Here is a 17,127-nt window from a genome sequence, read left to right as displayed (position 1 = left end):
TCTTTTTTTTTTTTTGTTAAAATGTGTATATTTGTCATCAAAATATTGGAATATTTGGCATTTATACTTTGTATTGTGCCTACACTGCATTAATTTCCCCTCACCTTATAAGAAACAGATCATCTTAGTCTGCATATGGAAGTCATCGAGTACTAAGTCATGACCATGTCTCCATGTAATTTTGATCTGATCATTGCAGGTATATAACAGAGTTTGTAAACCTAGGCAATGTCTCAGCTCTGCGCACGTTCAGAGTTCTGAGGGCATTGAAAACAATTTCTGTAATCCCAGGTAAGAGAGTGTGTGGGCGGGAGGGGTCGGTGTTAGGTGTACATGTGTGTATCTTGGTTTTCTTTTCCTTCCTTCCCCCTCGTAGTGGACAGGCTCTGTGAGTGGCGTACCTCCTAGTGGTTTGTTGGCGTGGTGGTGTTCTTGGTGTGTTTGTGGTTGTCATTGGTGTCTGTGTGTGATCCTCCCTTATTTCAGATATGTAACAGAGTTTGTGGACCTGGGGAATGTATCTGCGCTGAGAACATTCAGAGTTCTCCGAGCATTGAAAACTATCTCTGTCATTCCAGGTGAGACGCAGTTTTGACGCTGAGGTTAACTTTCAGTGTGACCCACTATTACTATTCAATTAAAAAATTTTTTTTTTTTTTGGACTTTTCTTTATTTTATTTTTTTTGCAGAAATTGATTTGGAGAGGACCATTTAATTTGCTTTTTTCCAATCTCCAAAATGATCAAAAATGGTACTTACACATTTTTGATAGGCTTTGCAGTCTACTATCAATCTCCAGAGTCCTTTGGTTTCGACACCCTTTTGCCCCTTTAGAAACTTCAGAGCAGATTAGAAAGCTTTAGCAACCGAACCTCTGTAACCTCTTTCATGTAGGCAATAAACGTATCTATGAACAAACCCTGAACTGGGTTGAACTCAAGCTACTATATTATTTGTAAGTTTGTTGTTGAGGTCTTGCTAAAGCAGATCTTTGTGTTACAAAAGGCAAATTTTATTTCAGATTTTAACAGTAAGGACTTTATATAAAAGCTAATTGTAGAATTCACTAGTATGTGAGCTTGTATGTTTCAGGGGTACACAGTCTAAAAAACTAGTAGCCTCAAAAATCCAACTATAAAGGTATGAACACATTCATTTTGCTGATTAATATATATTAGGAAACAAACAGACCTTTTCAAACTAGCCCCTGCCCTCAGAGCACTAGAGTAGATATTTTTAACAAGCTATGTTTTATTCCCCAAAATGAAAATTGCATGGCTCTCAGTGAGTTCCCGAAGAATATACTTGATACTTACTTATGAAGACTGCCAAGCCTAGTTTGTGGACATATTTTATACTGCATGATGCTTTGGAGTTCACATGCTTTTATAGTATTAGCCTACTAAGTGCTTGGCTGCCATATTTTTTTTTATCTATTTATTTATTTATTTATTGACAAATCATTTTTCTTCACTTTTTTCCTTTATTTTGTATGAAACTCACAAATTGCACCTGGAAATAAAATAAGAATAGTACAGATGGTCAAGGAAGAATGTTTTTTGTCTGTTTCAGATGAGTAAATTTTTTTTTCGTTGTACCTGTGCAGTTGTTTTTATTTCCTTCAGAGGCCTTGCAAAAATGCCAGACCTTTAGCTTAATGTCTTGACACATTAGTATCATATGCAAGTAATTTTCAGTGAAATAACAGGATTTATTTAGCTGACAAACGTTTTACTGCAAGTCATATTTGTCATCCTGTGTTATTTTCAGTAAGGCTATGAACTAAAGCCTACTCGTCAAATCTCTGAGCCCTGCAAGATTTTTTGATGTTTTGGTGTGGTTTATGGGCAAGAGGATTGTAGCATATCAATACTAATTTGAGTGTCTACTGTCTTGAAGGTAAAGCAGCTATTTTGTATTTGAGAGAGAGTTATGGAGGGGTCAGTGCAGTTCTGATGATGTTTAGCTCAGCATGTCTGGTGGAGCCTTGGAAGATTTTTACACTGGACTTGTTTCTGTTCAGCCTTCGAGCTGAAATGACCTGCATGCAATCTTCACTCCCCTAGTCCCTGCTTGCTTTATTCTCTCTATGTCATGGGATGTCAGGCTGTTCTCACTGTTTGAGGGAGCCCTCCCTTTATTGTCAAGAAAATTCCTTGAAGGTTATCCTTTGAGAACCTTAAACTTCTGTTTTGGAATTAAAAAATGTTTCAGGACTGATTTTTGCTTTTCCTGAAATAATATATTATCTGTTGTAGGCATTTATTAAAACCACGTTTAAGCAGAATAGTAAGTTATTCATCTGAATAGTCCAAATGATGGGATGGCTCCCAAGCAGTATGTGTGTAAAGAAACTTAGTGTATTTTGTGGTTCTGTTATTTATACATTGTCATTCTGAATTAAAATAAAGATTCAAGGTATGATATTATGAAAAGTTAATATTGAACAATTAAAAACATTAATTATGCTGAAGTGCACCCTTAAGCATCCATATCAGTGGTTCTCAACTGGTTTTGTTTCAGGAGCCAGATTTACATTTACAAACATGCAAAATTGGTTTCATACTCTCGGCAGCCAGTAATTTATCATACAAAACTCATTAGGCCAAAAACCATGTTTATGATGAAGGCATGTCAAGCATCATGTTCATGTTGCCATCTCTCTATATTGGCTAGATTGTACCAAGTAACAGATGGGTTTTGAGTTTTATTGGATGCTTGGCCTACAATATCAACAACAAAAGATATAGGAAAAGTCTCCCTCTTTTAAAAAGTAACATATTTACTATATAAATTGCATTCAGCCTACATTTGTATTTCCCTGCAATCAGAACATACCTGCACACCACCAGTTGAGAACCACAGATCTACATAATAGGTATACAAGACATTTACATGAAACATCAACATAGCCTCACATCTAAAAAAATGTGAATTCCTCACATCATGCCTTGAGACTCCATTTATACACTTCTGGGACTTGAACACACATGCAACTGTCTGTTCCTTTTTGTTTGTGTGCGTGTGTGCATATTGGGGCGTGTATGTGTGTGCATATTCAATATCTCAAAGGTCTGAAGACCATTGTTGGCGCTTTGATCCAGTCGGTGAAGAAGCTGTCAGATGTGATGATCCTCACCGTTTTCTGCCTCAGTGTCTTTGCCCTCATTGGTCTGCAGCTCTTCATGGGAAATCTGCGACAAAAGTGTGTCATCTGGCCCATCAACATCACAGAAATATACCAGGCCAATGGCACCCATGCTTTCAACTGGGATGAGTACATCATGAATAAGAGTGAGCTTTTATTTAGTTTGTCACACAAATTACAAAAATAGTTAGGTATGCACAATATATTTGTTTGTTGATTTTGCATTACTTTAACTGCTATGTAACTCTCACTTTTAAAGTTAATCTTGAATAAAAACAAAGAATTAACTACATTTATAATATTTAATAACTATAATATAACTACATACAGTATATTTCTAATTAGTTTATATTTAATATTTATAAATTAATAATTTAACACTGTTAAATATTTTTTTTAATTACTGCATTTTTTTATACATGTACATTATAATGTTGTGATGCCCATATTTACTTTTAGCATTTAAATGATTTAGTTTAATCTTTAGTGTTTTATTTTTAATTTATACATATTAGTATGCAATTATAATATTGGATGTTTATCAGTTATCTGCCTTATCAGTATTGGCCATAATTTGAATGGCTTGAAAAGTACAAAATAGTCTAGCTAACATTCCCTGTCTCTTTTTGTCATCAGCCAATTTCTACTTCCTGCCGGACCAGCTGGATGCTCTTCTGTGTGGAAACAGCTCGGATTCAGGGTGAGTGTCTGGTCTTCTTCTTCACATCATAATTCCAAAACTATAAATTATATAACATAGACATTTAGAAAATATAAACAACATTTACTTACTGAGATCTCACTGAGATTGTTCTCTGACAAACGTTGTATGCTAATCCATAGACTGGTGCCAAGTCATTATTGGGCTGTGTGCTCTTTTCCCCTCTCAGTCGCTGTCCTGAAGGCTACACATGCATGAAGGCTGGTCGCAATCCAAACTATGGGTACACCAGCTTTGACAGTTTTGGCTGGGCTTTCCTGGCTCTATTCCGCCTCATGACGCAGGACTTTTGGGAGAACTTGTACCAGCTGGTAAGGGTGTCGTCTTCTTTCCTCTTTCATCACTTTCAGTCCCATTTAAAGATTTTTTTTCTCAGTAATCTGAAATTTGTTACTGAGCAAATAAATCATTTTGTGTATGTAAATAAAATTTAAATGGCTAAATTATACTGATCCAACTTTGCACAATTAAATAGTTGCATTTAATTATTTGCATTTAGCATGTAAATTAAACAAACTAAATCGACCAAGCAGGTACCCTCATGCCTTTTATACTTAATACTACATATGTAAAGAACAGGAAATTATATGTAATTAGCATCTGTGATGATCTGGATCTCTCTAAATTCTTTTCCCCAGTTATTATGTTGCAATTGGTTGCATTTTCATAAGTTCAATATGCTTCGTTAACTGTAACTTTAATTCATGCATGGAGAAGTGTTTAGGATGAGCCACAATAATTATGCCCTCGTTCTGCAGGATGCACACAAACACACTGAACCCTTTGGGATCAGAAGCAGTAATGGACAGCTAGAAGACTAAATAGTAGAACACTAAATATAACCTGAGCCCTAGTTGAATCTGTACTCTTACATGTAGGTACAAGCATAGGCATCTAGACTCCCTGTCTTTTATCTCAGCACCCCTAAAATCTGTGATTACCTCTCCTGTCCTGGCTGAAGTGAAGTATCATACTATTTCCTTCAAAATCCTCTTCTTACTAATGAAAAATGTTTGAAGCTTGTTACATTACATATTGTCCTTGCATTTAGTCAGAAAGAGCCTTAGGCACATAAAGGTTATATAAGTTATATAGCCATAAAGCAGCAATAATTGGTATTACTGCAGTTCTCCACACACCGCTATTTCAGATTTGTCCCATCACGGGTGGATTTCCTCATCCTTATACTCTCTGTTCTAGTGTAATCACAAAATAAAATATATTACTGAGGCATCTCAGGGTGCCAGTGGCTGCCTTATGCCAGTCTATTTAAAAGAACACATGTATGAATGTATGAAATGTATGAAAGTCAAGTCACCTTTAATTGTATAGCGCTTTATACAATACTGATTGTGTCAAAGCAGCTTTATAGTGTCAAGCATGAAAATAGTTTGTCAATAATGCAAGAAGACAATAACAAAGAGTCATTTTTCCAGCTAAAGTCAGTTCATTGATGATTCAGTAATGTCATCATCCAGTTCAGCTCTCTTCCAATAATGTGCTATCAGTCAGTCAAGCGTCCCCAACTAAGCAAGCCAAAGGCGACAGTGGCAAAAACTCCATCAGTGACAGAAATGGACCTAAAAAAACCTTGGGAGAAACCAGGCTCAGTCGGGGGGCCAGTTCTTCTCTGGCCAGATGAAACCAGCATGGTGTGGTTTAATTCCAGCCTGCAACACAGGTGCAGAGGACTTGTCTGGTGCCTGTGGTCTTCAAGGCGCCGCTGGTCGTCAAGGTGACGAGGTCTTCGCTGGGTATCTGTCTCTGGGGCGCATCTAGTTGACATGGTCTCCGCTGACATTCAGGGCTGTAGAGGTCGCCTCTAGGTGCTGATCCATCATCTGGCCTGGATATGGACTGGATCTGGGTGGCTACGGTGACCATCTGATCTGGATAATGACTGGATCCGTATGGCTACGGTGACCTCGGAATAAGAATGAAAGAGCATAGATATTAGCATAGCATAGATGCCATTCTTCTAACGATGTAACGAGTACATCGGATGTTATGGGAAGTGTTCCCGGATGAACTAATTAATGCAGCCTAACAATCCTTTAACGGATTTGAATTATAGAAATGTGATAGTGTATTATGTGTATGCCAGGTTGGGCGTTAAATAGGAAAAGGATCTGCCGACCGCAGTTGATTTTGATATTCTAGGTATTATCAAATGGCCAGAGTTTTGAGATTGCAGCGGACATGAAGGAATATATAATGCAATATGAGCTCTCATTACAGAGCATTCATATGTATGTGTATTTGCATTCTTTGCACAAGTAGGTCAAACAGAAGCAACTGAGGCTCAGAATAATGAATTGAAATTTGCATTTTTCCGGTGAGTTACATATACCACATGTATATCAGTGAAATAGTATGGATAAAATCCCTGAAAATTATGTTAAGGAGTGTTTAGAAATTCTTCTCTCTCTGTGTGTGTGTGTGTGTGTGTGGAAAACAAACAATTTTCTGTAGTGATGTATGAATGCTCTGTAATATAAGATGCTTCTGATCTGTCCCTCATCCACAGACCCTGAGAGCAGCGGGGAAAACATACATGATTTTCTTTGTGCTGGTAATCTTTGTTGGCTCATTCTACCTTGTGAATCTGATCCTGGCTGTGGTGGCCATGGCATATGAGGAACAGAACCAGGCCACTATGGAAGAGGCGGAGCGAAAGGAGGCGGAGTTTAAAGCCATGCTCGAACAGCTGAAGAAACATCAGGAGGATGTGCAGGTCAGGCAATGTTTTAATGCTGATAATAAGGGTCATTTTTTTGTAATTTTAAGTGTGTTATGGTGTAATGTTTGCCTGATGTAATTTGGTGGTTGCTTTACATTTCATGTTTCATTTCTAATTGTGGAATTTTTATATTTCAAATTTGATTTTGTTACTACGATCAAAACTGAATCAGAGTAATTTAGATTAATTAATGATTGATACATTTTGTGACGGCAGGCAAACGCCATGGCGACATCGGCGGGGACGGTGTCTGAGGATGTGGTAGAGGATGATGGTGATGGAGGTGGGAACTTGTCCTGCAGCTCATCTGAGATGTCTAAACTCAGCTCTAAGAGTGCCAAAGAACGACGCAACCGCAAGAAGAAGTGGCGGCAGAAAGAGCAGGACAAGGAGAAAGGGGACAGTGAGAAGTTTGTCAAATCAGAATCGGATGATGGAAGCAGGAGGAGCAGATTCCGTTTCTCTGACAACCGCTTAGGACGTAGGAGTTCTATAATGAACCAGGTAAAGAATGACTTGTTTTTTATTTTTTTGTTTGTTTGTACAAAACAAGGTCTTAAAAACAAACAAATGGTCTGTGAAAGACAAATGGCATAGAAAAATATTCAGACAACTGTTTTATTTATTTGATAACTAATAACTTCTATTATATTACATTTTTGTGTCCTTGTCATCATCATTTTTTATTTGATATGCAAAAATTTGATATAATTAATATGAAAAATTAATTGAACAATTAATAATAAAATTAATGAAAATAAATACAGATATATAAATAAACTGTACCAGGAAAAACTGTAACAAATTTGTAGTTGGTGATTAACTTAGAGTTATCAGACATTCATGAAAAATATTTGCTTGGTCATTTTATTCTTAAAATAACTTTGTTAGAATTGTGAAAAAGCAGTTTTTGTACTGTTTTTATATTTCTTTCATATACTGTTTCATATTTATTTTTAAGATCTTTTAGGTGGGAAAAGCCAAAAAAATAAATAAATACACCCATTTTGTGGCCCTGTTGCATTTAAGAAGTAATTGAAAAAGTTCCTAATGTCTGTGCCTAATGTCAACATTTGACTGTCAAGAGCAGAGTGTGTAAAACCAAATATGTCAACTTTTCAATCTCTCTGTCTTTCCTGCCTCCAGTCTCTGCTCAGCATCCCAGGCTCACCATTCCCTTCAAGACGCAACAGTAAGAGCAGCATCTTCAGCCGCTGTAAGGACGGAGGCTCGGAGAACGAGTTTGCAGATGATGAGCACAGCACGGTTGAGGAGTACGATGAGCGGCGCGATTCGTTCTTAAGCCCCCAACGTCGCAGCAGCTACACTGGATACTATGGCAAGCGCAACAGCACTGTGGATTGCAATGGAGTGGTCTCTCTCATCGGGCCGGGGCCTGGCGGACGCCTACTGCCTGAGGTGATAATAGATAAGGCAGCCACTGACGACAGCGTAAGAAAGTCTAAGAGTAGATCAGTCTAGGCATGGGCATTATCCTGAACCTTGGCTCTCTCTCTGTTTGGCTCTTTTTCTCTTTCTGATGCATTTGTGAAATTGTTATTTTGACTTTACTCTAAAATTAGCTCTCTTTCAGTTGAGGACTGCTTTCAAAACCTGTGTGATATGCTGCCCTCCTACGCCAGTTTGAAATTAGTGAACAAGCTGCTAACTATATATAGTCCTCAGTATTTGAACCGCTAAGATTTATGAAACTGAGTTTTCATATACTACCATTCAAACGTTTGGGGTTGGAAAGATTTTTTTTATGTTTATGTTAAGTCAAACAGTAATATTGTGAAATATTATAATATTTTAAATAATTGTTTTCTATTTTAATGTATTGCCTGCAATGGCAAAACTGAATTTTCAGCAGCATTCAGTGTCATATGATCCTTCAGAAATAATTCTAATATGCTGATTTGGTGCACTAAAAACATTTTTTATTATCGAAGTTGAAAATGGTTGTGCTGCTTAATATCTTTATGGAAGCTATGATTTTTTTTTTTTTCAGATTCTTTGATGACTGGAAAGTTCAAAAGAACAGCATTTATTTGAAATAGAAATCTTTTGTAGGATTATAAACGTCTTTAATTTTCCCTTTTGATCAATATAATGCATCTTTGCTGAATAAAAGTATTAATTTATTTTAAAAAAATCTTACTGACCCCAAAATTTTTAATGGTAATGTATGTCTTAGTAGTAGAAATTAGCATCTCATTACACATTCACCCCACAAGCAAAATCTTTCTTCATTATTTATTTAATTATTTTTTAACATATGTGTCAACTTAATATCCTTTGTAATTGTATTTCATTTTATATTCATGTAAATGTGAATTAACCATGAAGTGATTCCGCTTCCACCCTCCAGCCTTCAGTTCTCTTTTCATATTTTCTCTTTTTTTTTTTTTGTACATCGTGGGTTTTATTAATGATCAGCACAATGTTTTGACCTGTAATTATAATTTAATAATAATAATTTAATAATTTATGCATTTAGCAGACGCTTTTATCCAAAGCGACTTACAGTGCATTCAGGCTATACATTTTTTACCAGTATGTGTGTTCCCTGGGAATTGAACCCACGACCTTATTGCGCTGCTAACGCAATGCTCTACCGCTAAGCCACAGGAACACTAATGGAAGCATTGTAGTTAGCATGGTAGTCTGCTAGCTTAATGAATCCTATAGAGGTCTGGTACAGCTTCAGATCTTCAGCATGAGATTAATGGATCATGATACTTATTCTTTTCCTCTCTTGACTTCTTTGACTGAATGCATGCTGACGCATGCTGACTGGATCTCCTAAAATCTGGAGATGCAGGGGCTTCAGATGAGAGGAGGAAGGGAGCAGAAGACAATGGTAGATTTATAATATGATAAACTTGAATAAGTTACTAATTCATAGCTTTTCCAGCATTGGATATTTTATAAAACATAAACAAAAACATAGCTTGGCCAAACGAGTGAACATTTTGATAACATAGCATGTTAATCACATGCTTATGTTAGGAATATGTATCGCACGAATGCTAATGACAAATACCCATGAATCTCCACTCTACCTTCTCTATTGTGAGAGCCCAGCATGTTTCCGCTTTAATGCATTCAAATGAAAAATGTTTTCTTTGGGCAAAATATGTTGAAAAAAAAATCTTCTCCTAACCAACCTTTCTTTAACTAGCACTGTGATGCAGATATTTTTTCCCCCCAGTCATTGGCTGCAATGTTGTGATGGTAATGTTTAACCTCAATGTTGATCTCTTGACAGCCAACCACTGATCTTGAAATTAAGAAGAAGCTCTCAGGCTCTCTAATGGTTTCCGTAGAGCAGCTTAACACATCATTCGGGCGCAAGGAGCGAGCCAACAGTGTCATGAGTGCAGTAACAAACACATTGGTTGAGGGTATGTCCATATTTTGTAACCTAAGAAATGTATTTCTTTTTCTTCAAAAAAAAAAAAGGAAATCTGTTACCATACTTTTTTCACTTCCAGAATTGGAAGAGTCTCAGAGGAATTGTCCACCATTTTGGTACAAATTTGCCAACAAGTTTCTTATCTGGGAGTGCGGCCCTGTTTGGATGAGGGTTAAGGAGATTGTGAACCTGATTGTGATGGACCCTTTTGTAGACTTGTCTATCACCATTTGTATTGTGCTGAATACTCTCTTCATGGCCATGGAACATTACCCTATGACGAAGAATTTTGAGCATGTGCTGTCTGTCGGAAACCTGGTAAGGATTCTACTTAGCCCCTCCAGAAAACCTTCTTCTTTTTTTTCCAAGAGTCTTTGAATTAAAATTTCTCTTTGGTTTTGAGACTTTAGTCTTTGCAACTTCAGGGATCTTATCTATGCACAATCAGCTTGTAACACTCCAAAGAGAAAGGAAAACTTGAAATCGCATCATATGACCCCTTTAAAATAATTCTTTAGTTGCTTGATAAAACAGTGCCCCTCCCCCACGGCTTATATTTTTGTAGTCTCTGCAGGGACGTTGTTGGAACACTCAAAGCCATTTTTATGCCTGGCGTAGAGACAGTGCTAAGCTACTTGCTGAGTGTGGCGGTGCAGAGCCAGCATAAATATTTCATGTAGTCTAATCGATGAGCAGCTCTAAAATGGTGGCGTTTTCACAGTTCTAGGAGCTTGATGTTTAATGCTTGTAAAATTATAAACATTGCAGAGAAGAACAGATTATCTTTCCCACTTATGAACCAAATTGCTTTTTATATTATATTGCCAAGTGATACCGAGACCGTTAGGAGTCATAAATCTACTCTGTCAGTGCAGTGACATACACCAACCACAAATCATGATTTTCTAAGTCACGTGACCTGCCTTGTGGAGTAAATCATGTGCGTGCAATAGTGAGGCCTCTCTCAATGAAATTTCAGCTTTGCTGACATGGTAATATGATGATGCAAGTATTCCAACTTCAGTACACCTGAGCGCTCTGTTGTCATGGTAGCGGGGGCATACTGGGACGGAGCAGGTCGTGGCTGTGCAGGTGGCAGCGTGACTCGTGTTCGCTGGCTGTGCAGACATGCGGCAGACCTCCTGGAGTCAAGGCCACCTTGTACCCTCCCCCAGTTCACACACCTGCAGGGTGATTAACTGCACCCTTCAGCTGTGACAGCAGGATGATCTGTTTAGCACTTTGAACGTCACAGAGTCTTGTGGCGATTTGTCAGGGAGTTATTGTAAATGTGTAGGCCAAGATTTGGTTGCTGCTAGGTGTAATGCAATGTCAGGAAAGAGCTGGTGTGTTATAGATAAAATGCAAGTCATAACTGCGCTGCTTATGTGTCTTTTATCAGTTGGTTGATATCGGATTGCTTTTATAAATTAGTCTGGCTTGTTAAATTGAGATTTTTTTTATTGAACAAAGCACACAATAAAGCAACATTACATAGTAGCTTATACAAAGGAAAGAACCAATGACACACATACGTACACGTACAAAAGAAAAAGAAATGACAACAAAAATATATAGTTATATTTTTCTTGTAATGTTATGGAGAGAAAAAAATCAAGTAAGTCTGTCTCAGAGTGGTATGTTTGTCACCAGTCTGTGTAACTTTTATTTTCTTTCTTCCAGGTGTTTACTGGTATCTTCACTGCCGAAATGTTTGCCAAACTGGTTGCGATGGACCCATACTACTATTTCCAGGAAGGCTGGAATATTTTTGATGGCTTTATCGTGAGCTTGAGTTTAATGGAGTTGGGCTTGGCCGATGTAGAAGGTCTTTCTGTGCTGAGATCATTCCGATTGGTAAACATTTTTATTGCTTCAGATCTTTGATGTGTGTGCATGTGCTATTGCATTGTTTAAGAAATTATGTGAATCAGGGAACAAATTCAGTGGTTAAAGTTGGCATGAAATGGAAAATCACCCTGTTTTTTAATTGCATCTTATTGTGAACGATTCATCAGTGCATATGTTTTATTCATACGTATGTTTTATTCAATCAACAACTGATCCCTGCCCTACATTTTTGTTTTTGAATAAGCCGTTTCACTCGAATGTACATCACAATACAGTGTAAAATATTTTTTGCTACTTCCGTTACATTGCAACTTTAATGCTTATTTAAACAAATTTTGAGTGCCATGCTCTTAGTGTTGTCAACCGCACTGTATGAATGCATATACAATATGTCATTTATGACATTTCCATTATTTTGTCATCATTTGATTAATTTCTGCTTCCAATACCAATAAAAAAGCATAAACACAGATCTCAAATAAAATTCTGTTTAGCACCTTCTTTCTGCGGGCGGTAATAGCACAACGTTAGTTGCATCAGGCAGATCGTGAGTATAATAAACTTAATTTACATAGAAAGGAGGTGTGTTTGAAAAGAATGACAGTTATTTTATTTAAATACAGCAACATTATTTTAAAGCATTCAGAGTCTGGTTAAACTGGATTGTGGGTGGTTAGTGTATAAGACATAATAAGTGGCATAACTCTTCAGTGAATTTGTTTTCAATAGCACACATTCGAAGAATAATATTGAATGTTCATGGTACTGAATGTGCTTGTTTTAATTCTACTTGTGCTCCCTTTTAACAGCTGAGAGTTTTTAAACTGGCTAAGTCATGGCCCACCCTCAACATGCTGATAAAGATCATCGGTAACTCAGTGGGAGCTTTGGGGAACCTGACCCTGGTGTTGGCCATCATCGTCTTCATCTTCGCCGTGGTGGGCATGCAGTTGTTTGGGAAGAGCTACAAGGACTGTGTGTGTAAGATCGCTGAAGATTGTGAGCTGCCCCGCTGGCACATGAATGACTTCTTTCACTCATTCTTAATCGTGTTCCGGGTGTTATGTGGAGAGTGGATTGAGACCATGTGGGACTGTATGGAGGTGGCTGGACAGGGAATGTGTCTCATCGTCTTCATGATGGTCATGGTCATAGGGAACTTGGTGGTAAGTGTGCTTTAGATGCAGAAAATATCATGAAGTTTGAGCTGAGTTGTACTGAAATAGTGATAAATACACAAGATTTATATTCATACTACAAGATTTATAATTATTTGAAAATCTGGAATCTGAGGGAGCTAAAAAATCTAAATATTGAGAAAATCGCCTTCAAATTTGTCCAAATTAAGTTCTTAGCAATGCATATTACTAATCAAAAATAAGGTTTGATATATTTATTGTAGGAAATTGACAAAATATCTTCATGGAACATGATCTTTACTTAATATCCTAATGATTTTTGGCATAAAAGAAAAATCGATAATTTTGACCCATACAATGTTTTTTTTTGGCTATTGCAAAAAATATACCCAAGTGACTTAAGACTGGTTTTGTGGTCCGGGGTCACATACATATATTTATATATATATACAATTCAATATATTAAAAGGATAGTTAATCCAAAAATTACCCAAAATTTTGTCATTATTTACTAACCTTCTTGTTGAATCAAACCCCATAAGACAACATAATTTGTATTGAAACCTTAGAGGTTTCTATCCCTCTATTGAAAGTCCAGGTAACCAAAACTTAAAAGATCCAAAAAGGTTATAAAGGTGGGTTATATTAATCCATATGAATCGAGCAGTTTAATCTAAGTCATGTTAAGAGATACGATCGCTTCATATAATTAGCATTTAATTTAGGCTTTAATTCACATTTAAACACACATACACAGACCTTGGATTAAACCAAACAAATTCTCTTTATGACGTCTTTATAACCTTTTTGGTTCTTTCAAGCTTTGGTTAAAATAACTAAAATTAACTTTTTAATTTGAGGTCTTTTGGGTTTGAGAACACATGAAGGTGAATAAATGATGACATTTTTTTTTTTTTTGGGTGAACCATCACTTTAAAAATTGTGCCTATGTAAATGATGCATAAAATGTCTCCAAAGGCAGCTGACTAGGTTTTGAACTGATTTTAATTTGAGACTAAGTTTATATTACTTTTCTCTCACACTGATCAGGTCTTGAATCTGTTCCTTGCCTTGCTACTGAGCTCATTCAGCGCAGACAACTTGGCAGCTTCTGATGATGATGGTGAGATGAACAACCTGCAGATTTCAGTTATTCGCATTAAGAAGGGAATTGCCTGGGTGAAGGTCAAAGTTCGAGAACTGGTCAACAACATCCTCGGGAGGAAGGCCACAGATGAGGCCAAGCCGCTAGATGACATGTACGACCGGAAGCTGAACTGTATTGCCAATCACACAGGCGTGGATATCAGCCGTGACCTGGACTATCAGAAAAATGGCAACGGAACCACCAGTGGTATTGGCAGTAGCGTGGGCAAGTACATGATTGATGATGACCACATGTCCTTTATCCACAACCCCAACCTGACCGTATGCGTGCCCATCGCCGTGGGCGAGTCAGACTTTGAGAATCTCAACACAGAAGATTTCAGCAGCGAGTCTGAAGCTGAGGGCAGCAAAGAAGTGAGCATGCAAAAGAGCTGATGCTGTGATGCTTTTAGGCTTTGACCTAGTTGCTAATGGGTGAAATGTAATACCCTGTGGTTATTGATTTGGCCTTAGGAGTAAATGCTCATTCTAAACTGAGGTATTTGTTAATTTTTGACCATGATATTGATATATATGAAGTAAAGTGCAGTGTATTGTTTTAAAATGATGTTCAAACATGTGTAGGCCATTTAGAGCACTGTATTGTGAAACATAAACACAGAGGCTTGTCATTTCATTTTTAGAGCTAGAGTGTGTCATAGCAAAGCAAAACAGAATTGCAAAAATAGTGATGAGGTTCAAACTTTTCTTGTCTGCCATTGGTCTGGCAAACATATAGTCCAGTACTAAACTCGCGCTATTTATTGTTCTGTTTGAGCATCCTGAGTTTGTGTTTTAATAGTGCAGTTACAATTTTTGCGTTGAACGTTGTTTTTGCTTTGCTATTTAAATTTTTTTACATCAAGAAATGACACTTGTGACCTCTCACTTCTATATTAGTTGGATGACATCAGCTCTTCAGAAGGCAGCACTATAGATATTAAACCAGAGGTAGAGGAAGCGGTGGTGGTGGAGGCAGTAGAGGAATATGTTGACCCTGAAGCTTGCTGGACTGAAGGTAAAAGGGCTCATAGATTTCTCTTTGCAGATGATTAATTTTTTAATATAGAAGCTGTAATGGATTGTGAGAACAGAAGTATAATGTGTGCCATTTTGCAGCTTGTGTGGCCCGCTACAAGTGTTGTGATGTGCCCATCACGGAGGGCTGGGGTAAGAATTGGTGGTTCCTCCGGAAGACCTGCTATCTCATTGTGGAGCACAACTGGTTTGAAACCATCATCATCTTTATGATCCTCCTCAGTAGTGGAGCATTGGTGAGAATGTATACAAACACACACAAATTTCTTCTAGGGACATACACAAGTACTGTGTTCTATATTTAACTACTTGAGAAGGAAAAAAAGCTACTTAAATATTGCATATTGATTTACTGTAGCTTACTGTAGTTTGGGATTCTAACATGTGGTGTTCTAATTAGGGGTGTAATGATATTCAAACCAAACCGAAAAACCATGATACATATCGCGGTACTCTCTGTACATACCGTGGTCTGAAATCAAAAATGCCCGTCTCAGTGAGTATCCTAGTAAAAGTAGTTGGTTCTTAAGTGAACATGAACAGAATGTTCGCGCGAGCGCGACGCAATGTCAAAAGACAATAGAAGCCATTATAATCAGTGATATTGTCTACACAGGATGCTGCACTGCGCGACAAATTCCCGAAAGTAAACGGATTCCCCGTTCTATTTCTAGTCCAAGTAACGGCCACAATGTTGACTACTTCAAGCTGCTGTGGTGTAGATATGGTGTTAAAGTAATAGACACAGAATTCCAATAATCCTGCTGTTGTGCGTTTTTTAATGTTGATCAAAGAAAATAGGACAAAGAAAAAAACAGTCACTCACTACTCTTGAACTTTAAAAAATATATAAAGACTATAGTGTTATTTGATTAGCATAATTTATTACATTTCTTTTTTTTACGTGGTAAATTTCCTTAAGTCACCGGCCATTGGCAGGTCTGGCAAAAAGTTAGTTTTAGGCCCTGGTTACACCCCTAGTTCTAATATTAAAAACATGCTTGTTTTTTGTACTTAAAATAAAAAAATAAATACATAAATAGTACATCGGTGGCAACTTATTTTCATTATGTTTTGGATTCTGCCTGACCATTGCATTAATGTTCATGTGAGGTATATATAATGTGAGGTTCAAGCAGGCATTGCCTCATTGTAGAGGCCTGGCGCCAGAGCTGCACTGCTGGGTGATGTGATTAATGGACTGGACTATTCATCCAATTGGATCTATTTCTGGCACTGGAAATGTCCCTGGCTTTAGCACTGCTAATGTTGCCAAAAAAGGAATGTAATAGAATCAGGGATCTTGCCTTATACAATTGCTTTTTGAAAGCTGACTCTGTTTTTAACTTAATTATTGCACCAAGAAGTAGCCTTCTGTTCAGTTGTTTCCCCAGATATTGTTGTGCAATGATAATAATAATAATAATAATATCACTATTATTATTATTATTAATCTGTTTTTTATATTTAAACTGAAATATTACAGCATACTCTTCTTTAGTTTTTTAATTGAAATGAAATCCACTGAGAGGTATTGTCAGCAGCGGATAGTACTTGTTGTGTTGATGCAACCATATGTAATCCGCTGCAGGCTTTTGAGGATGTGTACATTGAACAGAGAAAGACAATCCGTATCATTCTGGAGTATGCTGACAAGGTCTTTACCTACATCTTCATATTGGAGATGTTATTGAAGTGGGTGGCCTACGGTTTTGTCAAGTACTTCACCAACGCCTGGTGCTGGCTGGACTTCTTCATTGTTGACGTAAGTCTACTATTTCATTTGTGCTATGTTTGTTGTCAGTTTTTATAAATGCCCTTGACGTACACATTTTGTTAATGGGTTCCATCCTGCCAAAAGCAATATCTGACTAGTGTTAAATGGTATCATAACCTGAATCAGAACATATTTCCTTTCTAATATGA

General features: G+C 37.2%; 1 protein-coding gene across 2 annotated transcripts in view; it reads left to right on the top strand.

Annotated features, from left to right (window-relative positions):
• LOC107716197 (sodium channel protein type 8 subunit alpha-like) overlaps positions 1-17,127 on the top strand; it is a 58,958-nt gene that overhangs the window by 25,439 nt on the left and 16,392 nt on the right. The window contains exons 1-15 of one of the 2 annotated variants that reach the window (XM_016522564.1): positions 515-578; positions 3,073-3,294; positions 3,785-3,848; positions 4,039-4,180; positions 6,397-6,603; positions 6,826-7,113; positions 7,756-8,028; positions 9,881-10,016; positions 10,107-10,345; positions 11,711-11,884; positions 12,688-13,044; positions 14,068-14,538; positions 15,064-15,181; positions 15,283-15,437; positions 16,793-16,966. In XM_016522564.1, the coding sequence (XP_016378050.1) occupies positions 3,129-3,294; positions 3,785-3,848; positions 4,039-4,180; positions 6,397-6,603; positions 6,826-7,113; positions 7,756-8,028; positions 9,881-10,016; positions 10,107-10,345; positions 11,711-11,884; positions 12,688-13,044; positions 14,068-14,538; positions 15,064-15,181; positions 15,283-15,437; positions 16,793-16,966 (2,964 nt within the window). In that variant the 5' untranslated portion in view covers positions 515-578; positions 3,073-3,128. Of the gene's footprint in view, positions 1-514; positions 579-3,072; positions 3,295-3,784; positions 3,849-4,038; positions 4,181-6,396; positions 6,604-6,825; positions 7,114-7,755; positions 8,029-9,880; positions 10,017-10,106; positions 10,346-11,710; positions 11,885-12,687; positions 13,045-14,067; positions 14,539-15,063; positions 15,182-15,282; positions 15,438-16,792; positions 16,967-17,127 lie in introns of those variants that run through there. The other variant, XM_016522565.1, reaches the window with a different exon arrangement.

Source organism: Sinocyclocheilus rhinocerous, unplaced genomic scaffold (genome assembly GCF_001515625.1).
Source record: "Sinocyclocheilus rhinocerous isolate Xijiao unplaced genomic scaffold, SAMN03320098_v1.1 scaffold148, whole genome shotgun sequence".
Classification (NCBI taxonomy): Eukaryota; Metazoa; Chordata; class Actinopteri; order Cypriniformes; family Cyprinidae; genus Sinocyclocheilus; species Sinocyclocheilus rhinocerous.
The sequence above is the reverse complement of the archived record's forward strand: the minus strand, read 5'-3'. Positions and strand labels throughout refer to the sequence as shown.